The 24,917-nt window shown below is 42.5% G+C and overlaps 8 protein-coding genes across 16 annotated transcripts; 4 read left to right on the plus strand and 4 right to left on the minus strand.

Moving 5' to 3' along the window:
• The first annotated feature begins 26 nt into the window (after positions 1-26).
• On the plus strand, positions 27-2,896 carry LOC108019931 (mitochondrial sodium/calcium exchanger protein). Of its 3 annotated transcripts, none has more exons than XM_065863643.2 (7): positions 27-454; positions 984-1,309; positions 1,369-1,443; positions 1,497-1,982; positions 2,047-2,195; positions 2,255-2,489; positions 2,543-2,896. In XM_065863643.2, the coding sequence occupies exons 1-7, from the start codon at positions 27-29 to the stop codon at positions 2,782-2,784; spliced, it is 1,941 nt and encodes a 646-aa protein (XP_065719715.2). In that variant the 3' UTR covers positions 2,785-2,896. The 3 variants fall into 3 exon arrangements, with proteins under 3 accessions (XP_065719715.2, XP_016943529.2, XP_016943531.2); XM_017088040.4 differs by having other exon boundaries at positions 2,550-2,896; XM_017088042.4 differs by lacking the exon at positions 2,543-2,896 and having other exon boundaries at positions 2,242-2,451.
• Positions 2,897-5,719: 2,823 nt separating this feature from the next.
• LOC108019575 (mitochondrial sodium/calcium exchanger protein) lies at positions 5,720-8,253 on the minus strand. Of its 6 annotated transcripts, XR_010653592.2 has the most exons (9): positions 7,943-8,253; positions 7,672-7,892; positions 7,285-7,610; positions 7,153-7,227; positions 6,754-7,095; positions 6,589-6,667; positions 6,390-6,529; positions 6,086-6,320; positions 5,893-6,031 (listed from the first exon to the last, which is right to left on the minus strand). XR_010653592.2 is itself a non-coding variant. In XM_017087411.4 (8 exons), exons 1-8 carry the CDS (start codon positions 8,015-8,017, stop codon positions 5,748-5,750), a joined length of 1,863 nt encoding a protein of 620 aa, XP_016942900.4. In that variant the 5' UTR covers positions 8,018-8,252; the 3' UTR covers positions 5,720-5,747. The 6 variants fall into 6 exon arrangements, 3 of the variants coding, with proteins under 3 accessions (XP_016942900.4, XP_065719594.2, XP_070851056.1); XM_017087411.4 differs by having other exon boundaries at positions 5,720-6,031; positions 6,589-7,095; positions 7,943-8,252; XR_010653591.2 differs by having other exon boundaries at positions 6,086-6,294; positions 6,589-7,095; positions 7,943-8,252.
• A 100-nt stretch (positions 8,254-8,353) lies between these two features.
• Positions 8,354-9,002, plus strand: LOC108019672 (peptidoglycan-recognition protein SC1a). The gene has a single exon (XM_017087563.4). The coding sequence runs from the start codon at positions 8,402-8,404 to the stop codon at positions 8,957-8,959; it is 558 nt and encodes a 185-aa protein (XP_016943052.3). The 5' UTR covers positions 8,354-8,401; the 3' UTR covers positions 8,960-9,002.
• A 43-nt stretch (positions 9,003-9,045) lies between these two features.
• On the minus strand, positions 9,046-12,486 carry LOC108019576 (mitochondrial sodium/calcium exchanger protein). Its single transcript, XM_017087412.4, has 9 exons — positions 12,363-12,486; positions 12,275-12,306; positions 11,999-12,219; positions 11,617-11,942; positions 11,471-11,545; positions 10,920-11,405; positions 9,963-10,102; positions 9,677-9,911; positions 9,046-9,332 (listed from the first exon to the last, which is right to left on the minus strand). The coding sequence occupies exons 1-9, from the start codon at positions 12,385-12,387 to the stop codon at positions 9,046-9,048; spliced, it is 1,827 nt and encodes a 608-aa protein (XP_016942901.1). The 5' UTR covers positions 12,388-12,486.
• A 371-nt stretch (positions 12,487-12,857) lies between these two features.
• Positions 12,858-13,499, plus strand: PGRP-SC1b (Peptidoglycan recognition protein SC1b). The gene has a single exon (XM_070994956.1). It carries the CDS (start codon positions 12,900-12,902, stop codon positions 13,455-13,457), a length of 558 nt encoding a protein of 185 aa, XP_070851057.1. The 5' UTR covers positions 12,858-12,899; the 3' UTR covers positions 13,458-13,499.
• Positions 13,500-16,298: 2,799 nt separating this feature from the next.
• On the plus strand, positions 16,299-16,966 carry PGRP-SC2 (Peptidoglycan recognition protein SC2). The gene has a single exon (XM_017087556.4). The coding sequence runs from the start codon at positions 16,329-16,331 to the stop codon at positions 16,884-16,886; it is 558 nt and encodes a 185-aa protein (XP_016943045.3). The 5' UTR covers positions 16,299-16,328; the 3' UTR covers positions 16,887-16,966.
• Positions 16,967-17,855: 889 nt separating this feature from the next.
• On the minus strand, positions 17,856-23,813 carry LOC108019882 (tetraspanning orphan receptor). 2 transcript variants are annotated; one of them, XM_017087955.4, is made up of 5 exons: positions 23,654-23,813; positions 23,238-23,433; positions 19,691-19,868; positions 19,482-19,620; positions 17,856-19,332 (listed from the first exon to the last, which is right to left on the minus strand). In XM_017087955.4, the coding sequence occupies exons 2-5, from the start codon at positions 23,409-23,411 to the stop codon at positions 18,537-18,539; spliced, it is 1,287 nt and encodes a 428-aa protein (XP_016943444.2). In that variant the 5' UTR covers positions 23,412-23,433; positions 23,654-23,813; the 3' UTR covers positions 17,856-18,536. The 2 variants fall into 2 exon arrangements, with proteins under 2 accessions (XP_016943444.2, XP_016943442.2); XM_017087953.4 differs by having other exon boundaries at positions 19,679-19,868.
• Positions 20,044-22,616, minus strand: LOC108019881 (kelch-like protein 26). The gene has a single exon (XM_017087952.4). The coding sequence runs from the start codon at positions 21,451-21,453 to the stop codon at positions 20,098-20,100; it is 1,356 nt and encodes a 451-aa protein (XP_016943441.3). The 5' UTR covers positions 21,454-22,616; the 3' UTR covers positions 20,044-20,097.
• Positions 23,814-24,917: the final 1,104 nt, after the last annotated feature.

Genomic DNA, 24,917 nt, shown 5'->3' on the forward strand with positions numbered 1-24,917 from the left:
TTCAATTTTCGAGATTTGCTGGTGTAATGAGCCGAATGGGAAGTGTCAATGATGGCGAGGATTGTTTTCGTGAATGTCTTGGTTGTTTCTCCAAAATCATTCGGCGAGAATCATGTCAGTTGCTTTCAAGATTTCGATTTGTCGACACACACAACACAACAATGGCCACCACAGAAACAAAGGAATATGTGCGCAATGAATTGGATGCGGAGTTTGAAAACTTTTGGGACACGGTCAGCTGCTTTGCAGCCAACACCTTTCCCTTCGAGGAACGGTGTGCCTTTGTGATGAAGGCCAAGGACTGCAACCGGAGCACCAATGTGGTGCCCTACATGAGGATCCTGGCCTGCGATCTGAATTGCGTCAATGAATTCGAGATGTTGATCTTCCTCACATTGTTTTTGGCGCTCTGTTTTGTGATACTGCTTCTACTGATCCACGTCTGCAACCACTAGTGAGTACTTCGATAGTAATAAATCTCAATAGGTTTGTATTTCATTTTAACTCATTGAAAGAACTGAGAAAATATGATTATAATCAGAAGTAGATAGAAGAATAATTGTCAGAAAGATGGGACTTTAAATTATAAAGAAAATATATATATAGACCATATAAGGTGTATTAACAATAATAATTTCAGTCTTCGTCAATATTGCGATATAATCCCATTTTTTATATCTATATACAGGAGCATTTAGATTTATATTTATTTATTTTGCTATCTTATACTTTTACATTATTACGTCAGTCACGCATCCCTTTGATATGTGCGGCATCTTCATTTTTTCTTTGTTATTTTCTTTGTAATTTTAGGCGATATATCGCTTTTTACTATCTATTTCGATTTGAAAAAATGTATAAAGATAAAAATAATATTTACCGTGGGAACTTTAAATTGAACCTTAGTGTTTTTTCTGTGTAAAAGAAGGTAGAACGAACGTCCCTCTAAGAAATTATGTATTAATATTATTTGGTGCTTTCAGCTACAGTCCGGCTTTAAAGGCCGTATCGAAGTTTATGCATATGAACGAGCACTTGGCGGGCGTGACCCTATTGGCCTTTGGAAACAGTTCCGCCGACCTGTTCTCGAACTTGGCCAGCGTTGATGAGGATGTGCCCGTGTTTGCCAATAGTATGGCCGCCGCCCTGTTTGTGTCCATGGTTTCGGGTGGGTTGATCTGCTACATGTTTCCCTTCAAGATGAATGCCTACGAGAGCGTTCGGGACATTATGTTCCTCATCCTCGGAACGACAACGCTGCAATACTTTCTGGAAACCGATATGGAGGTTTCCGAGTCGGAATTTATATGCAAGTATTTGATTTTATTCATTTAGACTAAATTAAATTATATTTACCCTTAAATATAGGTATGTTTTTTGTGTACATATTTTACATATTAGTGAATGTAGTAGACGTGTACCTAATTCGAAGGGCTTTAATAAGTAATAAGTTCCTTTATATTTTTTAAAGCCACCTCTTTAACATAGTTTTCCAGCAACAAATGCTCAAATCGATGCCCTATTGGATGGCGAACTGACCCCGTCGAAAAGAAAGCGGCTGAGCGAACTGGAGAAGCAACAGGAGATTTATACCCGTGACATGGAAGTGGAGATTTTTGAGAAGAAAAATTCGGGTCCCAACATAAACAAAATGCGGTACACCACCTTGCGAATGACCCGAAATACTCGCGTTAGCGTGGACAAGAAACAAACTCGAAATGTGCGACACAACAGGGCGCTGGGCAAGAATAGGGGAATATGTAAGGACTTCTTCTTGGCCATGAGACCCATCACATGCGAAGAGTGGCGAAAAGCCTATGTGGTCGAGCGGGCCATCATGTTAATCCAGATTCCGGGCGTGATGCTGTGCAGCATCTACATTCCTCTGGTGGACTACGAAATGGAGAAACATGGCTGGAACAAACTTTTGAATTGCATTCAAGTAATGCTTAATCCGGCGATGTCCATTATAGTCATCAAAGGTGAGACAGTTAGGCTGGATTTTCCTAGAACTATTGCTCCAACCATTTTCCCGCACTCCAACAGCCTTGATAAGCTCCAGGGGCAACTCTTTGTGGTACGTCGCTATAAGCCAGGAATACATTTACGGAGTCTACTCCCTTCCCATAACCATGCCCATAGCCGTTTTTATGTTCTTCCAATCCCGAACCGATGTGCCACCATTTTACCATTCGGTGAGACATGGGTGCGAGATATTATCGGGGTAATCGAAAGTCCTAGTTCACACTCACAGGTGTTTACTGTAATGAATCTGACTGGCTCCATGCTCATGATCTTCTTTTGCGCCACTGAAATAGACAAGGTCCTGGAGGTGATTGGTCATATATTGGAGGTTGAGGAGGACTTTATGGGCGCCACGGTGAAGGCTTGCACGGGGAGCCTCGGTCCTCTGATCGCCAACATCGCAATGGCCATGCACGGCTACCCAAAGATGGCCTACGCCTCTGCCATTGGAGGACCCTTCTTCAGTGAGTATCCCTGAGATATTGTACCAATGAGGACATCCCTTATAATTTTTAAGCTTACAGCCGTCTGCTTGTCCGCCACCACTGTGCTGCACGTGAGAAACCTAGTTGGCTTGAAGGTCACGAATGTGAGCCAACAAGGGAACTACGGCGCAAATGCTTTTATTTTTCTAAATTTGGGACTATTTCTAACGCTCCTCTGGTCCACAACGTTGGGTTTTTTCGCCCGACGGTCCGTCGGTATCTTTTGCATCGTCTTCTACTGTATCTATTTGGTATTTGCTATCTTGATTCATAGGAATGTCATACATTCGTTTTCAGCCGACATGCCACTTAAAGCAGCATTCGGAGATATTTAGGCAGTACAAAGTTATCAGTGTGAATAAAAGTACAAATTCTGGGTGTTAACTTTTATGTGTGTTCCACAATTTTTAGAAAGAAAGCTGTACTTTCGGTTCCTTTCTATTTTGCATGCTTATGGTATGGTGATTTCCCAAAGTTTTTGGTGATCACGGCAACCAACCAGTTCCCAACCGATCCAAGAGTTTGGGGAATGGTAGCCCCTTAGATCGCTGAGCACCTGATTGATATTTTGTTTAAATTACTTGTATCAGATAAATTGCTTAATGATAACTTTAAAAATGAACCAACAATTTCTAAACCGTTTCCTTCAACGGATTTCGTTGCAAAAGCTCGACTTGTACGCAATGGAGCCACAGGATTGCGTATACGCCGTGTTGCCTTCAAGCTGCTCTTCACACCTCTGCGATGACAAGGAGGCTAAGTCAAATGTGAGTCGGCGCTAATTGCAGCAAAGCCGCAGACACGAAGGCAAGACTCCTGGCAGCCGATTCATTAGCCCACAACAAGTGCACACGGCCACGCCCAACGGATTTGCAGACATGGGCGGGAAGTGACCTACAATGGCTGCAACAACTGCAGCAAGCGGAAACTGGGGCTCTCCTGGCGCTTGACATTAATTAGGCCTTGCATAATTCACTAGTACAGATGTAACTGTAACTGTTTCGGCCGGACAACCTGGCGTATACGCATTCGCAGCCCATCCACTGGCTAATTGAGTTATAATGCTAAGCGGCAATTTATGGCTAGCTGTATTAGCGGCGTCCAGAGCTGCAGACCGTCTCCAGGCATAAATCTTCCTTTTCAAGCTATTTAATATGGTGTGTACTTGGTCCATAAATAAATGTTGCCCTCGCCGGTCTGAAATATTTTCCATTTAGCCAACTGACAACTGCAGCACAAAGTTTTACTGCGGAAATAACTGGTTGCGAACTGCAACGTGAAATATGTTTGCAATCTTCTTGGCATTTTTGTTGTTTATTAAGAAATGATGAGGTTTTCTCGTTTCTTTAAGATTTTATAAATAGTTTGCGAGAAACTTTTGGTCTTCTTGGTAGAGAGAAAGAATAATTTGACCCCTGACAGAGTGGTACCATAATTTATGTTGCCAAAAACAATATGACAACTTTAAAAAATGTCTATAATTTTGTATCCATCAAGGAAAAAAGCGTGTACAGAATGATTTTCCTAAGTATAAATCATATTTTACTTGCACAGTCATATCAACTCAACATTTTATGACTGACAATAAAAGTCAGAACCGATAAGAAATCACAGCACTATAAATAAATTCATTCATGAGCGATAGTGAATGAACTTTTAAACAGAGGCCTGTCGGTCGAAATTAATCTGGAAAACAATAACAAGAACTACTGATACCAGAGAGCTTTAAGGAATCAAGAGCTCGGAAATCAAATACCTATTAAATACTAGTATATGCCATGAAAACTATTCCAATGACACATCATTCGAAATCAATTTTCCTTCTTGCATAAACCATCACTGGCAATCTGGATGCGATTCCGCACTTGTGCCTTAAATATTTGATGACTTTCACACCGAATCATGGCAAGACCAAGCCAATTGCATAGAAAAAAGGATCTCTTCTCGTTTTTGCATTCAATTCGGCACTGCAAGGCTATGTAAAAACGTGGAGGAAAATGCAAAACAATTTGGTAACAAGCAAAATGCATCAAATCTCATGGCCATGGAGCTTTCCTCCGGCCCGGGGAATCGGATTCTCGAGTGGCGAAAGGCGAAACCAAAGCGGTTGCAAAAACATGTCACATTAAGTGCACAGATAGAGGGTCTGGCGGATGCACAGATGGACAGATAGACGGGAAGTCTAAGGGAAGTTGAGTGCTTTTATTGCTGCCGGAATTCTGCGTGCCATTTGCCTCAGAAGTTGGAGCTGCAAGTTGGCTTTCGCCCACTTCTTTTTCCCTATGCTTGAGCCAGCACTTCTTGTTTATGCAATTGTACTTAAACCTAATGGTTATGTTTCAGCTGAAGTTGCCATAATAGCCGGAATCAAGTGAAATTTACATCTGCAGTCAATATTAATGTTGACTTGGGCTATTCATCGGTTCTGAATAAATTTAAAACATTTTCAAAACGCTTGAAAATAAAAAACGAGTGAAAATCCCCTGTCTAATCAGATTGCATAGTTCAATTTATAAATACTTCATGACATATGTTACAAAATAAAGAACTAATCTATTCTTATCCCAAAATCGTATCCCAAACTTAAATAAGATTAAAACCCACTCTGAAAATTCCATTTGGTTAAAGAATATGTTAAAACAACTTAAATTGTGCTCGTTTTACAACCAATGAATTCTTAAGCTGAATTGTATCCGTTAATCAGTGTCTTATATTTGCTGATCGATTACCATACTCCGTCCACAAAGTCACTCGTCTGAGCTGAAATCCTCCAGTATCGTTGTCGCACAAATCACTGGCCCTTGAACGTTGACAGGACACCAACCCCAGCCACTTTAACCCTAATTAACGAGAAGCTTTTCCCATCGTTTCCATCAGTTTTCCTTCATTATGCAATACGCTTTTTATGCAATGAAACTGGAGCGTCGGGACAGGGCAGTTTGCTAGGAGGGTACTTTGCTGCATTTCAATGGACCGCTGACAGTTATTTAACTACCCCCGACGCCTTTCGAAAGCATTTCCCTTGCGAATGTTTTAATCATGATACTTCATTAACTTAATTAGTCACTACGACGGCTGACGCAAAACGCCAAAGCACAGTTATGTGGGTGAATTCGCAATGAAATTATATTTGATTAAAGGCCCTTGGAAAGGATCAGGTTAAGGAGTTCAAACTTTATAAAGTCGTGTGGTATATATTTAAAATCATTTTTAAATCTAAGCAAAACAGTCATCAAATCATATTGGGTCAATATATTCATCTCTAGAAAATGGGTGCACCAGTTCCCACTCCATGCAAACTGCATATATAAGGAACAGCAAATAGATGAGCCACAGGAAAACTCCTGCGGATCGTCGTGCGTAAAAGTTGAAGGTTACACACCACCACAATGTGGTCACGATGGTTATTACCAGGAAAATGTAGCAGTTATCACCCAGATCACCGTACACCCACAAATGAGCACCCACCTCGCGGACTCTGTGATTGAAGATGAAGGCCAAACTCATGCTGATTAAAATCGCTGAAATGGACATGACATGGTTATCAATACAGTGGTAATAGAGATCCCCCTTACCAAAAACTGGTCCTCCAATAATGGCCGCGAAGGCCATTCGCCCGTAACCCTGCATGGCCAGTTGGGAATTGGCTATAATATCGGGGGTGGCATTCGAAATGGCCTCAAAAGTGACTGCCATGAAGGTCTCGGAAAAATTGAACACGATGCCCACAATCTCGGAGAGGACTTCCAACTCGGTGACAGCGATCCAGAGGGTCACCATGGAACTGAGAAAGGTAAGGATAATAAACAGCTAGGAAAGAAGGATAAGACCAATTCGAGTTTTATCGAACAGGCGTGGTAGAGATTTGGGACTTCTTACTTGGTGATAGAACGGCGGCACGTCCGTCCGTGAATGCAGGAAGACCGCTACGGCCAGCGGGATCGTTATGCACGGCGACCACATCGAGATGCTGATGTTGAGGGTTATGTACCAGGTGTGATAGACACTGGCCACGGCAGCTGAAGGTCACCAGGGTTTAGAGATCAGATGCATGGGCAAAAAGGTCTCGCATACCTACAGTGCACCAGGGTAATGATCACAAATGGGTTCGTCACAATCTGCGTACAGTTGAGCAGCTTGCTCCAACCATGCTTGTCCTTCTCGAAGTCCACCACGGGAATAAAGAGCAGCATTACGAATACCAGGGGGCACCTGACAATCAGGTATAGTCGATTGCACTTACCGCCCAGCTGCCAGGCCTCCCCATCAATGGGGTTGAGGGAGTGGAGGAACTCCGTGAACAGCAGGAGATTTTTGGGGTTTTCCGAATTGTGCAGATTGGTACGATTGGCTTCGTGGTCAACTTCTTCGGGTCGTTCCTTCGGTCTGGGGGTAACAAAATAGCCGGCTTTCGTCGTATCGGAGAAGTGGTTACCAGAATTCCTGGACCGTCGATACTTGGTTGTATCACTGATTTGTATGTCATTCTCAACTTCCAACGAAGTCAATGTTCGCAGCTTAGCCTGTAGTTCTTTAGTCGGCGGGGGAGTTAAGTTTCCCAAGTGGTCCACTTCTTTTCGAAGTTCTGGGGGGTAGACAAGATCAGTTACTCTTCCAAAAAAACAGAAGAAGTAATCCTTACTTTTGATGTAGAATCGCATTATAATAACATCGGCAATGTTAATAACCACATATACGACGTAAATAAAGAACAGCACTAAGGGATTGCTTATAAATCAGTGAAGCCTTTATGCGATTTGAACTATATTCTTACCGATTGCTTCACACATGGTCACTGCTCCCTCCTTGATCATAACAAATCGGAGGACCTCAACACCCAGCAGCAGAAACAAAAGATCTCGCATTGTGCAGTGTCCGTTCATTTTGAAAGGCCTTAGAAAACAAACTGTACCGCCACTCAGCAAAATGATGGCCAGGGTATTACCCACAGCTATGGTAAAGATCGGCGCATCCGCTCTCACGGGCATTAGATTAGCAATTATTTCAGGACTACAGTTGCCGAATGCTAAAAGGGTAACGCCCGCCAGGTACTCATTCATGTGCAGCTTCAGAGAGATTATCTTGAGGACTGGCGAAAAGCTGCGGATTCTCAAATAGGCGATGAAAGGCATTTCATATATGTGTATATCAAGGAACTTACTAGGCACCAATGTTGAAAGACATCAGCCATAGGAAAGCCACACAAATAAACGAAAATAGAAACATGAAAAGGACCTCTGTTGTTTTGTTATCAATGTGGATCGAGCAATACATCATCCTGAAGTAGTTGAATAAGTTTATAATGCGTTTGCAGTCACCGACTTGCTTGGCCATCTGGCAACGATACGAGTAGGGAAGTCTCATCACGGCTCTGCAGCTCATCTGTAACACCCGAAAAATAAGTGGATACAATTTAAACAAAAGCCTCTTACATTTTTGATAAAGTAGTGAAATTCGTAGTCTATTTCTGTAAAGTTATATTTAAGATTTTTTTCGTGCACACCCATTATAATGTTTTCCTTTATCCAAGTCAAAACAATTTGGGAAAAATTATTTTTACTACTGACGGATGTCGAACAACACACCTTTTGATTAAATTTGTTCTAGAAAATCAGGCTTGCCAGCCAATGTGTCGGCTGCAGCCCATTGATAAAGAAAAAAGCCAACTTTATAGAATATTAAATAAATCAAAATCAGGAGATTGTGACGGGGTTTACGCCGAGGGTCTTCCCCTAATATGAGACTAAGCATGTGCCTTTGAGGAGCGCTGTAAATCAGCCATCAACCAACCGATAAGATGGTACGGCATTTGGACCGCGGATTGCTATATAAGCTCCCCCACCAAACCACCTTCTCCATCAAGCGATCGTCAACTATTACAGCTGGTAAGCATGGTTTCCAAAGTGGCTCTCCTCCTCGCCGTCCTGGTCTGCGGCCAATACCTGGCCCAGGGCGTCTACGTCGTCTCCAAGGCGGAGTGGGGTGGTCGCGGCGCCAAGTGGACCGTGGGCCTGGGCAACTACCTGAGCTACGCCATCATCCACCACACTGCTGGCTCCTACTGCGAGACCCGTGCCCAGTGCAACGCCGTGCTGCAGGGCGTCCAGAACTACCACATGGACTCCCTGGGCTGGCCCGACATCGGCTACAACTTCCTGATCGGCGGAGACGGCAACGTCTACGAGGGTCGTGGCTGGAACAACATGGGCGCTCACGCCGCCGAGTGGAACCCCTACAGCATTGGCATCAGCTTCCTGGGAAACTACAACTGGGACACCCTGGAGCCGAACATGATCTCCGCCGCCCAGCAGCTGCTCAACGACGCGGTCAACCGTGGGCAGCTCAGCTCCGGCTACATCCTGTACGGCCATCGCCAGGTCAGCGCCACCGAGTGCCCCGGCACCCACATCTGGAACGAGATCCGGGGCTGGTCCCACTGGTCTGCCTAGGCCTTGACATGAACCCTACCAAATAAATTTTGTACAAAAAGAAGATTTGTATTTTATCTGCGTTATACACCACAGTATTTCGTATTTTAATAGGGCTGTACTTCAATGTACTGGTTGTCCTGGAAACCATGGATCCACCGAAATTCAATGGCAGTCGAGTAAATGATAAACAGTATGAATAGGCACCACAGAAACACGCCAGCGGATCGCCGGGCAACGAAGTTAAAGGTCAAGGACCACCACATGGTGGTTACGATGGTTATTACCAGGAACAAATAGATAGTTTCACCCTCATCTCCGAACAAGTGCACTTGACCATCGGAGTTAAGTTTATTCTCCACCACCAATTCGATGCCAACGTTGACAACCATGTCTGCGGGAGAAATGATCGGATACGAATCCGTACAATTAAAAAAATTATTAGCCCCGAACCTTAGAAGTGTGAAGTCTGTATTTGTGTACTGTATTTAAGAAATATTTTCTTTGTGTGCAGATTCTTTTCTTAACTTATAAAAAGAATCGCCATCGACTGAAATTTAAAAAATTCAGTACCCTTTAATTTTTGAGTGTTACAATTACCCTAAAATCATTAATGTCGACTTAAAAAAAGACTTAAGATTTCTTAAAGGTTTAAAATGTAAATAAAATATTCTCGACACAGATACACCTTTGACATCAAAGTTAGAAAATATGATCGCAGTTTTGTTGCCAACTTACTGAAAACTGAACCGCCAACAATGGCGCCAAAGGCCATCTTTCCAAAGCCGTGTTCGGCGAGATGAGCGTAGGAAATAAAGTCTGCCGTTGCAGCGGACACCGCGTTGAAGGTGAAGGCCATAAAGGATGGAGACAATTGAAAAACAATGCCGATTATCGATATAAGCACATCCATTTCCCAGGCACAAGTCCAAGTGAATATAATTACAGTGCCAATTGTAAGCACGCAATACAGCTAAAGGAATATTGGTTGCTCAAAAGGGTCTTGATAAGAAGGTATTCTTACGGGATGATAGAAAGGAGGAATGTCAGTGCGCGAGTGCAAAAATACAATTATGGCCAAGGGCGTCGTTGCCAATATAGACCACGTTGCCATTGTGAACTTGGGAATGTTATACCAATTATAGTAGTTGTCGGCTACGCTAGCTAAAATATAGAAACAAATTAGTTTTTCAGAAAAGAGTTATATTTTTAATAAACGATTAAAAAAGATTTGTGTCATGAGGTATATACAATTAATTCATCAAGAAACAAGAAGGAACGCTTTAGTCGAGCACCTACCAGATAGATCTGCTAACCGATTTCAAAATAAATATGCCTCCAGATGACGCCACCCAGCTCTACTAACCACTTAAGGGCTGATTCTATCTTTTAATACGTAACAACTTTTTGAAAATGTAAGCTAAATCAATAAATCAAACCTAAAATTGTGGGTGCCACTGTTGGCGTGGCAATTTTTCATTTATTTTTTATTTTAAGTTTAAGTTTCAAGTTGAGCTCTTAAAATACAAGGAAGACCGCTATAGTTGAGTGTTTCGATTATGAGATACCCGTTACTAAACTAAGGGGAGCGCAAAAGAGATGCAGATGTGCAAGCAGCAAAGCGACATTTTCCGAAATAGCATGGCGCCACCCAGGGGCGATTACAATATTTGGTTATAACTTCTTTATGAATGGTCTGATTTTTGCTATCTGCTACAGCTTTGGGCGTTACATACTTTTCTCCGCATACATATACCGTCTTTTCTCTACGATAAACGGATATAAAAATATAAAAAGGCTACTGATTTTAGAAGGTTATTTAAATTATGTAAAGGGACCCCTTTAGACCCTTGCATTCTTTCTTGTTTCATTGTTCCAAATATAATAAGACGTACTTTACCCTTAAAACATAATTCAATTAATTAGATGTTACAACTTTAATATTTTCTTAAGTGTTGCCTAGTTTTCTGCGTATACGTACTTTCGATCAGTGTAATGATGACGAAAGGAGTGATCACGACTTGTAAGCTGTTCAGCAACTTGCTCCACCCATGCTTGGCCTTCTGGATGTCCACAAATGGAATTACCAACTTCATCAAAAATCGAATTGGGGCCATTAAGACCATTGATATGCGTACACATGTACCACTTATGCCCCACGCATCTGAGTCGATGGGATTGAGCGATTGAAAAAACTCCCTAAATAGGAAAAGATTTTTTGGATTGGACTTGCTGTGGAGAATTGTTCGGTTGCTTTCCACATCAACTTTCTTATGTCGAATAAGTGGCTTAGGTGTTACAAAAAAACCTGCGTCAAAAGATCTTTTGCGATATACTTTTGATTCAAGGATTTGGACTTCATCGTCTTCTTCAAGACTATTCAAAAAAATAATTTTCTCAGCCAATTTACGATCGTGTTGATTGGATGATGGCGAGTGCCTCATATGTTCAACATCTTTCCGAAGTTCTTTAAAATTTAAATAAATTAATACGCGTTTGAAAAATAAAAAGGGTATTTAGTTTCATACTCACTTTTTATTGTGTACCGTTGAAGAACAACATCGACAATATTAACAATCAGGTATATTGGATAAATACATAGTAGAACTAAAGCAGTTTAAACATAAAATTCTTTATATACGTAAAATTTTTAAATATATTGACTAAATTTAACTTACTGGTACCCTTCACCCATGGCTTTTGATGAGTATCCTCAACGAAAAATCGCACCAGCTCTATGATGAGGACGAGAAAGAGAAGGTCCCGGAAAACGCTGTGACCATTCATCCTGAAAGGACGGATAAAGCACACCGCACCACCGCTCAGACATATGATAGTTAGGGCATTGGCCATGGCTATGTTGAAGGTAAGGGACTCCCGCCTGACAGGGGATAAGTTGACCAGCAGATCTGGAGTTGAATTGGCCACGCCCACGAGCATTACGCCAGCCATGTACTCGTTTATTCGCATCTTATGAGCAGCGATCTTCAGCGTCGGTGAAAAGCTGCACTGGCTGGGATTAGAAAGAACTCAGATGGTCTCATATATTTCTGAACTCACTAGTGGTTGATGCTCAGGTAGAGGATGCACAGGAAAATGCAGTAGATTACGCCAAACAGCAACATCACCGTTATTTCAGTCATTTTATTATCGATCTCGAAGGTACAATACATCATCACATAATAGTTAAAAAAGTTGGTGATATATCTGCAGTCGGTGATATGTCTGGCCATGTGGCAACGATGGGCGAAATGCAAATTCATCACGGCCAAGCAACTCACCTGAAACGCCTTCTAGTATGAAGAAACTATCACATACTTCGTTAGCCATACTCACGTTTTCCAAAAAATTAGTATAATTATGAAAACCTGATGGAAGTGTATTAGTTCAACACGAAAAGTTACTAGCTGGACATCCTACTTACTAAAGGCTTCCATATTCGCCTCCATTCTTAAAGAAATCGTGGCTAAAAAGCCGTTTGTCCTTATGAATATATTTTTTTTTAATTCAAAAGATAGCCTGACATAGATTGAACAACTAACTCGAAATATTTTTGTTAATTTCGGTTCTACATTCAATTAAACAGGATAATTCTTCAGCTATCTTAAATTCCATTAAAAAGGGTCCAAAAGTAAGCAATAATTTAAATTGTATTCAATTCATATCTAAAACTTTTATATTTAAAATGAGAATGCACTTTTTGAGTGCCTGATGTTTTTTGACGGAGCCAACCATCAGACTTGATTAGGACCTTCCGCATGGCCGATTGAATAATTCAAAATCACCAGATTGGTAAGGTGCTTCCCCCAATACGAATCTGAGCAAGTGCCATCGATTAGTGTTGTAAATCAGTTATAAGCGACCCGATAAGGCGGGATTCTCGACCGCAGTTTGCTATATAATCGCCCCCACCAGCCCACGTTCTCCATCAAGCGATCGTCAACTATTACAGCTGGTAATCATGGTTTCCAAAGTGGCTCTTCTCCTCGCCGTCCTGGTCTGCAACCAGTACCTGGTCCAGGGCGTCTACGTCGTCTCCAAGGCGGAGTGGGGTGGTCGCGGCGCCAAGTGGACCGTGGGCCTGGGCAACTACCTGAGCTACGCCATCATCCACCACACCGCCGGCTCCTACTGCGAGACCCGTGCCCAGTGCAACGCCGTGCTGCAGGGCGTCCAGAACTACCACATGGACTCCCTGGGCTGGCCCGACATCGGCTACAACTTCCTGATCGGCGGAGACGGCAACGTCTACGAGGGCCGTGGGTGGAACAACATGGGCGCCCACGCCGCCGAGTGGAACCCCTACAGCATTGGCATCAGCTTCCTGGGCAACTACAACTGGGACACCCTGGAGCCGAACATGATCTCCGCCGCCCAGCAGCTGCTCAACGACGCGGTCAACCGTGGCCAGCTCAGCTCCGGCTACATCCTGTACGGCCATCGCCAGGTCAGCGCCACCGAGTGCCCCGGCACCCACATCTGGAACGAGATCCGGGGCTGGTCCCACTGGTCTGGCTAGATTACATCCTTATAAGATAAATAAAATTGTTAGTAAAAATCATTCCAAATTCGATTCTTTGGGTGATCCGCGGAGATTGATTCGAGTACAGCCTTCTAAGTGACAGACAAGGGGAAATACAATTGGAAACTCCTGCTCCCATTATCCCTCTTCGTTTTGCAGTCGAGTCTCACGTTCAAGCTGTCAAAGAATTTATTCCCCCCATTTCACGAAAAGTTTTGAAATTTATAGAAGCTGGAGGATGTGTGACTGGCAAACTTGCAGAATATCATTAGGTCGGGTCGTTCAGACTGTTGTGCTGCACTTGGAAACTTTAGTTATTTCTTTGAGGAATACACGAATGCAACAGAAATGCTGTACCAAAATGTAAAATTAACTTTCAACACTGGACTGCGACATTAACTGCAGCCAAAGCAGCGGGAAACTTCACAATCACAATCGGTCGCTGACCAAAGCAAACTATCCGACACTTGAACCGCAGCCTCATTAACGACATCCTCGTTAACAAAGTAGTTCTGAATGAGTTTCAGTTGTTTTTGTGCTTAATAACTAGCTTAAGCTTTCAGTTTCGCGATTCACCTCCTTCCTGCCAGGAGGAAAAGAACTTGGTGGCACTCGGATGGCTGGACAAAGTGGATTGGGTGAGTGGTTCCACCCCACTCACCTTCCTGTCCAGGATCTGCTCCTGCGACTTTCAGTTTATTACAGTATTTTTACTTCCCTGATTACCAGTTAATTATCAAGATTTACGAATTCATCTGTTCTTTGAGTAGGGAAATGTACTATACAAGTGAGCTACATCCATTCATGACTGATAAGGTGGCCTTGAGATTTAAAAGTCCCCTTTATATTAATTGTTTAATGACTAATGAGTTTTACACATAAACCGAAGAAAGTTTTTTTTATTGCAGGTCTATTGGCATTCAATAATTGTTAATATAGACTGTTCCTAACACTTCTGTATACTTGGTTTTGTTATATCATTTAATGTTAGGTATAAAAACTCTTTTTTTCAGGCTCGTACTATAAAATTTCTTATTTCTTTCTTTCTTTTATTTGATTCTACGTCATCGCACACATAAATGTAGACCACTTATCTTGTGGATCGTATTTGAAATAGGGGCGATGCCACTGATCAGTAATCTAATCAACAATTTCCTTTTTTGCGCCTCTGCTTGATTATAATAATATTTTCATCGGTATCTATCATCGATCCATATCAGCCACTTAAAGTACTTAAGTCTTTTAAAACAGTTATAAATAAAAATCTAACACCATCATATCAGTTGCGATATGAGAATTCAAAAGTTTATGATTACTATTTATAAAAAATTCTGGTTTAATCTTAAATGTCTTAAATTAGGCTATACCGTTTTTATACCCGTTACTCGTAGAGTAAAAGGGTATACTAGATTCGTCGGAAAGTATGTAACAGGCGAAGGAAGCGTTTCCGAACCCATAAAGCATATATATTCTTCATCAGGATCACTATCCGAATCGATCTAGCCATGTGCGTCTGTCCGTCTGTCCGTCCGTCTGTCCGGATGAACGCTGAGATCTCGGAAACTATAAGAGCTAGGCTATTGACATTAGGCGTGCAGATTCCTGAGCTTCTTACGCAGCGCATGTTTGTTTCAGCAATGTGCCACGCCCACTTTAACGCCCACTAGCCGCCCAAGCCTGTGAAGCCCACAATTTTCATGCTAGATTAAAAATTTTAACTGAAATGTATTGGTCTCGTCAATACCTATCAATTGATCCAAAAAAAAATTTACCACGCTTACTCTAACCCACCCATTACGCTTAAATCTGTCTACCGCCGGTAGGTGGTGCATTTTAATCTCGCTTTGCTGCTTGTATATCTCCATTTCTCTTTGGTTCCTTTAGCTGAGTAACGGAGGTGGAAATATGCATCAGCAAAACGAGATTGTAAAGCGCCACCTCTTGGGGTGAAATGTATCTATGCATATGTATGTTTTTTATACACAGCCTGTATTTTATGTAGTGTTAACTAGGTATAATCATCATTATAGCAAACGAATTTTTCCTTTTGAAATTTCTATTTTGAATTTATCGAAAATGTGTGTCAGGCCAGGACTTCTTATCCCTTTCTATAAAAGCTTGAAAGCTTAGACATTTTTATAGATATCGCCTTTTCTTTTATGAAATTTCCATTTCGAATTTATTGACAATTTATCCAGGAATGTGTTATTTTATCCACAAATGTTTTATCTACCAAAATGTCCTTGTACTTCATGTTCAGTTTCCATAATTATTTCTACCATCATAAAAGCTCTAATAGAAAATCCTTAAGCTTTAAGTTATATTAGCTTATTGTCCTGATGACCGCAGAAGGGCATACTGTATTCGTTAAATGGTATGCCTTTCGAGTTTAATAACTGTATCTCCACTATATATATTCTTGATCAGTATTCCTATTACTCTTTACATTACTAGTCTTCTACTAGTCTTTGTTAGGGCTGGCTGCTTTCCACCGATAGATAATTCAAAATTTTATAAAAGGCCGATCTTGAAAAGCTTTCTAATAATAATAATGCATAATGATAACAGAATAAATTCGAATCTGGAAATTCTAGTATTGACAGATATTCGCATTGTTATGACAGGGGTTAGGCTTCACAATATATGTACATTCGCCTCTTAGACAATTTAATTTATGCCACTTGGCCTGATTAGAAACCCGATTGGTCCGCCGTCATCGCCGTATCAGGATCTGGCCACCAGATAGCCCCGTATCAGATGGAAGCACACGACCCGGCTCGCAGCCCGAGCCCGGGATCGGCTTGCAGGCGATAAGAGTCGGTATATAAGGTCCGATCGGACGTCAGGCCGCACAATCGATCCGCAACCATGGCAAACCAAGCTCTCGTCCTTCTGGCCGTGCTCTTCTGCGCCCAGGCCGTCTTCGGGGTGACCATCATCTCCAAGTCGGGGTGGGGCGGCCGTTCCGCCACGAGCAAGACCACGCTGGCCAGCTCCCTGGGCTACGCTGTGATCCACCACACCGCTGGAAACTACTGCTCCACCAAGGCCGCCTGCATCACCCAGCTGAAGAACATCCAGGCCTACCACATGGACTCCCTTGGCTGGGCCGATATCGGCTATAACTTCCTGATCGGCGGCGATGGGAACGTGTACGAGGGTCGCGGATGGAACGTGATGGGTGCTCACGCCACCAACTGGAACTCCAAGTCCATCGGCATCTCCTTCCTGGGCAACTACAACACCGACACCCTCACCTCTGCCCAGATCACCGCTGCCAAGGGTCTGCTCTCCGACGCCGTCTCCCGCGGCCAAATCGTTTCCGGATACATCCTTTACGGACATCGTCAGGTGGGCTCCACCGAGTGCCCCGGCACCAACATCTGGAACGAGATCCGCACCTGGTCCAACTGGAAGAGCGTTTAGCTCTAGAAAAAAGGCATTTATAAAAACAACAAAAAAATGATTCAAATTAAAGCTTAATACAATCGCACACAATAATATAATCTCGGGTACTTTTTCTGAGGGGGAATATTTCTCGTGATCGACTTCAATTCTTATAGGTGGCTTAGTCATCGCTCAGTGATCGGAAACTTTCAGACAGTGACTTCCCTCGAACTGAAAAATAAGAATGAAAAGAGGTGTCTTGCAGGTAGGTGTAGTTGGGATCCTTCTTTGTTCAAACTGAGGAAACGAATTACGATCCTCTAGTAGGGTTGAACTTTCGAGAGGAAATGCAAGCATGTACATACATATATTGCAAAAAGCAAACTTGTCAAAAAAATGAAAATTTTTACGTTTCATTGCTTAATATTATAATGAAACCTTATAATGAAATACATATGTACATATATGTACCCGTTGCTCTGTTAACCAACTTTGCAACGTAGATGGCGCCAGCGCATTTCCATATTATTAAGGGGAATTCCCGTCCAGCGACATTACAAAATCGGAATTTGCATTGTCTAATTTTGTTCCTTTACTTTCAAGAATGCGTACAAGGAAATCATTTTATTATCTTATGTAGTTATCAAAGGAGGAAATGACGACCAGTCTCCGAGAGACTTTTCTTGAAACTATTGTTTGCAAAAAGTCTTGTTAGTTTGAAAACTGATCCGATTAAAAGCTTAATATTGGTAAAAAACATTTATAAGGCTGCTAGATGGGGATCATAACTTTTTAAATAATGACATGTCGATACGAATTGGAAAATAAATAACCAAGTCCATAATACACCTAAAAAAAATCAGCCAGCTTGTGGGCGCCAAACAGACATGTGTTTTTAAACAAACTTGCGGTTCACTAGAATCTGCTGTTCATATGGACGAGCATGATGATCCTGATAATACACATACTTTATATATTCAGTCTGTAAAAATAAAAACAACAGCAAACTAAATATAAACTAATTTTTATTCGAATATCTCTGCATATTTAGTACACAGTATACATTTAGATATTGTACACACATAAAACTTTACTGTTGCTGATAATATCATCATAATTAATAGATTATGTCTGCCTGCGATGTTACTTCAGTACTCGGTATTCAATATGCATAGTCTTACAAGATAGCTTAAAACAAAGAACATCGTAAAGGTGTCTACAATGCCAGCGACACTCTCTGGTAACAACTACTTGGGCCTACACTATCCGAAATGCTCAGGCTAATTCGGGCCAAATAAAAACGTTCTAACAAATTGTTGCAGCTACGTTCGGGTCAGATGCGGCCGAAAAGGAATTGAAGCTTTCCTTGCCAGCATCGCAAAATGTTTTTGGTTTTAATGCTTGTTCAGTTTACTAAATGAGCAGCAACTAGAGCATCTTAATTGTACGTTAAACAACAATAATGAGCGACGGCTAAAAGCGAATACTTGTTTGCGTTTCGTTTCTCTAAAAACACTGATCAATACATTGAAGCAACCATTAAGACCGTGTATGTGTGCCTGGGAATGATAGCTGTGAGATGAAAGACCAGAAACCAGAACATCTGGGCAAGAGGAGGATGTGGGGAGGGGTGTTCACCGATGATCACAACCCACTCGCCATGAGAAGCAAACTAATCCAAACTACAACTTAGGCCTGGCTCTCGTCGCGCCCACCAAATACTTGTCCCGGGATGTTGGGTTGGCGGTGCAGCGGCGACTGCGAGGGCACCTGCACCTGGGCGTCGGCCACGTCATTGTAGGGCGGCGGAGGTGGTATTCCCCCGATTACATCAACGCCAGCGTCGATCACCTCCAGGTCGTCATCATCCTCGTCGACATTGACATTCACAGCAGCATCGCTACGTCGCATTGGTGGCGTATTGGCGTTGACATGCATAGTGTTGTTATTGTTCGGCTGATCGTTGTTGTTATCCATGTTGTCATCCGTGTTAGAGGCTGCGTTCGCGGTGGTGGCTGCTCCAAGGGCGACAAAAAGGGGAGCCACCGAGGGATTAACCTCTGCCCCTTCAGCCGTTGCGTCCTCGGCCTCCTCGTAATTGGACATGGCCACCTGGTAAGACGGCGGTGGTGCCTGCTTCAAGTACTGGGCAATAGCTTCATCGTAGTTGGGCAACAAGGTGGAATAGGAGCGCTCCTCGGCACCGAAGGTTCCACCTACACTGTGCACTCCAGTTGGCGGCTCCAAGAAGGGGAAAAGGGTGCGAACGTGTTGCTGACGGAGAGTCAAATACTTGTAGCAGCGCCAAACGATACCAATGCAATAGGCCTTGAGAAAAACGATGCAAATGAAGACGACAAGGACCACCACAACCAGCTCCTCAGGCGGCAGTTCCAGCAGCTTCTCGCGCCATGGCAAGCGATGCGACTCGGCAATGATGCTGTGGATGGCCTGCAGGTAGCACAGATATCCAGCGGCGGTGAGACTGTCATGCACAATAAAATACATTCATTAGTATATTAATCTTTAAAAGTAAATCCTTTTCAGGGATTTATAAAAGCCTCTAATGATTTAAAAAGGATATTTTAGCCAATCAAAGGTTTAGATCTGTAGAGCTGTGTCTGTAACACTCACGTGGTAATGGCGAAGTCAAACAACTGCAGGCAAAAGAATGGCAACAGGTGCGAGGGCTTTCCCTTGATGGTGCCGTAAATCATCATCAGCGTGATGGCTATCATGCAGGTGCATACCAAGCCGCCCATGTCAAAGTTCTCTGCTGGAGGACACATAAATGAAAATGCATTGCGAAAACTGCTCTCTCCACTGCTTACGGTAACGCTTACGATAGTTGAAGGAGTGGTCACGGTAGGCGTAGGGCGGTTCGACCTTGCTCAGAGGCGTGGGTAGGGCCGGTGCACTCAGATCCACGGTGTAGTCGTGGTTGCTGCCTTCCAGTTCGTCCATCATCTCGGGATTGCGCCATATGACTGCCAGAACACTCAACGCCAAGATGTTCAAAAACTGAAAGTAAAATTAAAGTTATTGAAGGTGACAAATGAAAATACAGATAGTAATTAGTTTAAAATGTATTTGTGGAAGACCAGCATATGGACATTTTTGTATGTTTCACTAGAAAAATCCTTTGAAATACCTAGCTAGCACAACTGCCAACTATTTATCGAAATAAATAGATTAATTTCCGAGTAAGTATCAAGATATATTTCACAATTTGTACAACCAACATCTAAACTCAACTAATGGGCTTAGTTCGATCCAACTTTTTGGCCTGGCAATTGAAACACACGTTGCTGGTCTCTGCCTGCTCCATAGAATGCCAGTAGTCCCGGTGCTGCATCTGCACATAGTTCAGGTATTCCACGAACGTCTCGTATGTTAAGTCCAGCGTGATCTTGCATTGCATGCGATGATGATGGCGGCACTTTCGGTCGTATATCCAGTTACGTTGCATGGGTGGCTTGACACTCGTCTTACGCAAATGCTGCATAAAGGCCTCGCGATCTGCTCCATAAAAGAGCCGCGTGGTGGTATATGCGATGCCATCATGAATGGCTTGACGCACCTCTGTCTCCGATACGATTCTTCTCACTTCCACAGCGGTGACATCAGGCTTTTGCAACTGGATGAGCAACCACGGAGGGATGAGTCCGAAACGAATTCTGGATGTAACAGCAGTTATGTTCTTTTGTCTTTGGGGCCAGTGGTGGTTTAGCCAGCGAGCAGCCGCCATGAAGACCTCCAGCTCCATATTCACGCCAATACTACTCGAACTGATTAGCATGAGCAATGATTTCAGCGGGAGGCGCAGGAACTCTTGGGAGGCTACCAGCGTAAGAAAAAACTTAGAGACGCGCATTAGAAATTCCCGGTAAGTCTCCTCCAGTTTGAGGATCTTAGCCTCAAAGTACAGCATCGCCGCGGAGTCCTCCTTAAAGCCGTTCTCCATACAATACTGGCACTGACGGACAAGTTGCGGAATGTCCAAGAAACTGGCGGCTTGTAGGACTTCCAGAAGACCGAGGCGCGGTAGGATCGGCGTGTCCTCGACCATCCAGTCGTAGATAAGGCAGAAGGAGCGAGGCGTGATCTTCTCCTCAGGGAGGTCTACGCTCAAGTCGTTGCTCATATCGCGAAACATTCGCGAAAAGCTCTGCAAGGCCATCAGGTGCACGGGATGACGACTTTTTCCGATGGTGACCTCTGAATTGGTCTGAACGCGCCGCTTTACGAGGCTTACAATCTCCTGGTACAGATTGGTCTTTTGGGCTACTGATTTACTAGTTTCCTGTTTCTTCAAAGAATCGGCTATCGAGTAGCCCAAGGAGGACATAGTACGCTCGCTGAGAGTATTGAAGACGCCAGCCTGGATGCTCAGCACGGAGGATGAAGAGCGATTGATGCCAGTTGAATTGATGTACAGGGGCTTCAGGTCATTGTCCTTTCCCGCGTCCTCTGCTTCCTCCTCTGCCGTTTCGCTTTCCTCTGCCAACTCCACTGCATAGGGACGTAGGATGGATGTTTCTTGGGAACTAGCACTAAAGCCACAACTCGAATGGTGTTCAGGATTTGTGTTGTCCGCTTTGGGCATTGCATTCGAATCTTGCAAACGCCTTCACCACTCGGACAACTTCCTCGGGAAGCGCTTTCATTGGAAATGAGCAATGTGGCGAAATGTGTGCTGCCAGAAAATATTTCAACAAGTTTTGAATAAGATTCCAAGGATCACGAGTGGGAAATTAAGAGATATCTTAACATCTAAAAGTATTTCAAGTGCGTTAAGCAGGTGTGTGAGTCCGCTCATCAAGATAAGCTGGCAAAATAGATAAGGAAGCTTCGCTTCATTTGATTTGCAACCTGTGTGCTGATAGATGACAGCTGAATTAACAATTCTCAGATTTATGGCAGCCCACTTCAGAAGGTTGTTCCAGAAGAAAGATATACACCGAAAAGCAAGAGTAAACCCCCTGAAGAGTAAATATTTTCGCATCATCTGTCCAGTACGTGTAGTTATTAAAAATAACTGAATCGCTCATGGAAATATGTATCTGGTTGCTGTTTGCACATATGGCCGCTGTTGGATATCCGATTCGGTATCTAAGTATCTCAGGTTGAAGTCTGTACTATGATGACGTCTCGACCTTAGATGCGGCAGTTCGCCAGCATTTGCCTTATTAATCATCGCTATGAAATTTAATCTGCGGTGAGCCAGTGCTTATCTGCAATAATTGGTGCACCAACAATCAATTGTCACTCTGATGAGTCAACTAAACCATTGATTTGAGGAATTGTTTTGTTTTTTTCAGGCCTCTAACGCTTTGCTTATCTGTCAAATGTAAACAAAGGAACCCTTGAGATCGACCAGATTACGGCAGATAGCTTCAGTGCTGTCCAAACCGTAATTACTGAGGCAACGCATGTGACGGAGTTTGCAGCTGCAATACGTGACCTGAGCCGTAATAAACACCAGGTATCAGAGGGAAAATGCATGATGAAAGTAGTTGCGGGCGGATTGCCGATACACACGAACATTAAGTGCACTGAGAGAAATACTGCAAGTTAATAATTTTTTAATGCACAGAATGTGTCATACACATGAAGCCGATATTGGGGTCACCTAATCTCTTCCGGGCACTGAAATATCTCGAACTTTTAGAAAAGAAAACAGCAGTTCAAGAAATAACAAAAAAAACATTATGCTAAATATATAATAATATATTAATTATTTGAAATTTATAAAGTTAGCTGGCTTTCTGGAAGACCTTTTAAAGCGATTTTGCGATTTGGTTTAAAATAAAAGTTAAGCTGAATTTTATTATATATAGTGAAGGGGCCTGATTAATTTGGGTACTATAACAAAGATTGCCTTTACCCACAATCTCTAGAAACGTAGACATTGAAGTTATTGAACATATTATTAAAGGTTATATGGTTAATGTATAGCATAGTTATTAAGTACTCAAGCATATGTACATTTACCATCAAAAATTGTTACTATAGAAATGTTTTTCCCCAGTGTGGCAATTGCTTATGCGAAGTCAGGGGCTTGTGAAAGGTTAGTTTCGGACAATGGGCGCGGGATTTGGAAACTTCCGCAGTGGCGATGGCCGATGGCCAAAACCCCCTACGATTGTGGTTCAATTTGATCAGCTGACGCAGCAGCGGCCAATCAGCCCCATTGACGTCACAGGCGGGGAAAGTGCAGAGTTGGCTCGCCTCGAATCGTAAAGTTTTGCAGTCATTGGCTGATTGATTTTTCCCCTGAGTGACACTGAGCGGGGTCAAAAGTGTTTCGCACAATTCGCCGGATTGCATGCGTGGGTGTAACTGGGTGTATACACCCACGAAAGGTCAAAGGGTCTTCGATGCACTTACCAAATGCCACAATCCGATCATCAAGGTGGCCGTGTGGACATGCAGGCCGAAGCAGCAGGTAAACTCCTTCAGGTGCCGATTTCCGGTGCTGCTGCTTCCGGTGGCCCCATTGTTGTTGTTGTTGCTGTGGAGCTGGTTGCGTTGCGGACCCATTTTGAGATGGATCCTGAACATTGCACGCCCCACGAAACAGCGACTGCGGAAAATAGGTGCGAAAGGAAAGCGATAACGATAACGAGTGCAGAAACCATCAGTAATTGTGGGTGTTTTTATTCCTCCCACGGGTGTGTGGGTGTGTGCGTGTGTGTGTGCATCTGAGTGTGTATTTGTTTTTGTGTGCCACTTTTCACGGCTGCCACTTTGACCTTTTGCACAGCCAATTCGGCAGTTGTTTTGGCCCCACTCGGTGGACGTACCTTCGGTTTGCGGGCCTATGCAACCTTTCAATTCTGATTTGTACCCGCAGTTTGGCTTTTTTTGCCTCCGAATGTATTCAATTTAATTTAACTGCTGCGCAGCAAAGAAAACTCAGGAACACTAATATCTTGCTAGTAGCAAAATACCGCGGGACGAGGTCACACTATGTATGATCGTTTTGCAACACTGATTGCGTTTATACGAGCCATGTTCGTGAAGATGGGTTACCACTAGTTCGTAAAATACATATCTCTTATGTTCTACACGTAAGAAAATTACATTTACAAAATGCTGTTTTTGGTGATGCCTTAATTCTATGTTCCCACTAATTAACTGATTTTTAAGTCCTTAAAATACAAATATGATGCAAAAGTAAAAGTCTTGATAGAATTTTTGAACAGTAATTGAGTAATGTTACTTCTGAAAGGGAACCCCACGTACAAACAACACGAAATGAAGAAGCGTCGAAGTAAACCAAAATTAACCGATTCTTCAGGAAAACCCATTCCAATGTATATTTATTACTTATATTACTCACACACAAAATCACAAAAAATTACGCAATTCCGCTGTAATCTAAATTTGTCTAGTTCCTTCGTTCAGAGTCAAGATAATTGATTACATTTTCTAAAAGTTTTGACATTTTCGATTTCAGATATACCGTTCTCCCGGAATCGTGTCCACCGAAAGGCATGTGAAATTGATAGGGGTCCGACAGTTTGGTTGTTTGCTGCGTTAGTACTTAAAGACCTAAGAGGTAATGTACTTAAATACCTAAAAAATAAAATTGTCCTTCTTTTAAAAACATTTCAGAAATATGCCTCGACAAAAAGCCTTGCGGTTGTTGAATTACTGAAATTTAAGATAATGGAGTTAGTATGGAACAGTTGATAAACAGCTGATTAAAATTCGACAATAGACTTGTAATCTTTTAAGGGTATATTTTTTATATTAAATCCATATTTTATTGATGTCTCGATTAAAGAATCGACATTTACCGTTGCTTGCATCTATAACTTTTGTAAAACTATGTTCATGTTGCTCAAAAGTTACGGCATATCCGGTTACAAGCTTTTTGTATTCAGCAAAACATAAGTGCAAAGCTGGCTTTTTTACAAATATGTCTTATTTAACAATATTTTGAAGAGATTTAGTTTATGAAAAAATAGAATTTACCGAGATTAAAATTCATTTCTTCTGTTGGATTTTTAATTCCTACATGCTTGTGCATTACTTAAAAAAAATTACAACAAAGTTTTTAAA

Source organism: Drosophila suzukii, chromosome 2R (genome assembly GCF_043229965.1).
Source record: "Drosophila suzukii chromosome 2R, CBGP_Dsuzu_IsoJpt1.0, whole genome shotgun sequence".
In the NCBI taxonomy this organism is placed as follows: Eukaryota; Metazoa; Arthropoda; class Insecta; order Diptera; family Drosophilidae; genus Drosophila; species Drosophila suzukii.

Bases quoted from the DNA above. Each gene is read 5' to 3' on its own strand.
- LOC108019576 (XM_017087412.4), bottom strand. From the start codon at position 12,387: ATGGAGGCGAATATGGAAGCCTTTA. The intron at 12,220-12,274 runs GTGAGTATGGCT...AAGGCGTTTCAG, and splicing joins ATACTAATTTTTTGGAAAAC to GTGAGTTGCTTGGCCGTGAT. The intron at 10,103-10,919 runs GTACGTATACGC...TCTATATTTTAG, and splicing joins CATCATTACACTGATCGAAA to CTAGCGTAGCCGACAACTAC.
- LOC108019931 (XM_017088040.4), top strand. From the start codon at position 27: ATGAGCCGAATGGGAAGTGTCAATGATGGCGAGGATTGTTTTCGTGAA. The intron at 455-983 runs GTGAGTACTTCG...TGGTGCTTTCAG, and splicing joins ATCCACGTCTGCAACCACTA to CTACAGTCCGGCTTTAAAGG. The intron at 1,444-1,496 runs GTAATAAGTTCC...ATAGTTTTCCAG, and splicing joins AATTCGAAGGGCTTTAATAA to CAACAAATGCTCAAATCGAT.
- LOC108019575 (XM_017087411.4), bottom strand. From the start codon at position 8,017: ATGGGTGTGCACGAAAAAAATCTTAAATATAACTTTACAGAAATAGAC. The intron at 7,893-7,942 runs GTAAGAGGCTTT...CGGGTGTTACAG, and splicing joins TTCACTACTTTATCAAAAAT to ATGAGCTGCAGAGCCGTGAT. The intron at 6,530-6,588 runs GTAGGTATGCGA...GGTGACCTTCAG, and splicing joins GATCATTACCCTGGTGCACT to CTGCCGTGGCCAGTGTCTAT.
- LOC108019881 (XM_017087952.4), bottom strand. From the start codon at position 21,453: ATGCCCAAAGCGGACAACACAAATCCTGAACACCATTCGAGTTGTGGC.
- PGRP-SC1b (XM_070994956.1), top strand. From the start codon at position 12,900: ATGGTTTCCAAAGTGGCTCTTCTCCTCGCCGTCCTGGTCTGCAACCAG.
- PGRP-SC2 (XM_017087556.4), top strand. From the start codon at position 16,329: ATGGCAAACCAAGCTCTCGTCCTTCTGGCCGTGCTCTTCTGCGCCCAG.
- LOC108019882 (XM_017087953.4), bottom strand. From the start codon at position 23,411: ATGTTCAGGATCCATCTCAAAATGGGTCCGCAACGCAACCAGCTCCAC. The intron at 19,869-23,237 runs GTAAGTGCATCG...TTTTACTTTCAG, and splicing joins TGATCGGATTGTGGCATTTG to TTTTTGAACATCTTGGCGTT. The intron at 19,621-19,678 runs GTAAGCAGTGGA...GTCCTCCAGCAG, and splicing joins CAACTATCGTAAGCGTTACC to AGAACTTTGACATGGGCGGC.
- LOC108019672 (XM_017087563.4), top strand. From the start codon at position 8,402: ATGGTTTCCAAAGTGGCTCTCCTCCTCGCCGTCCTGGTCTGCGGCCAA.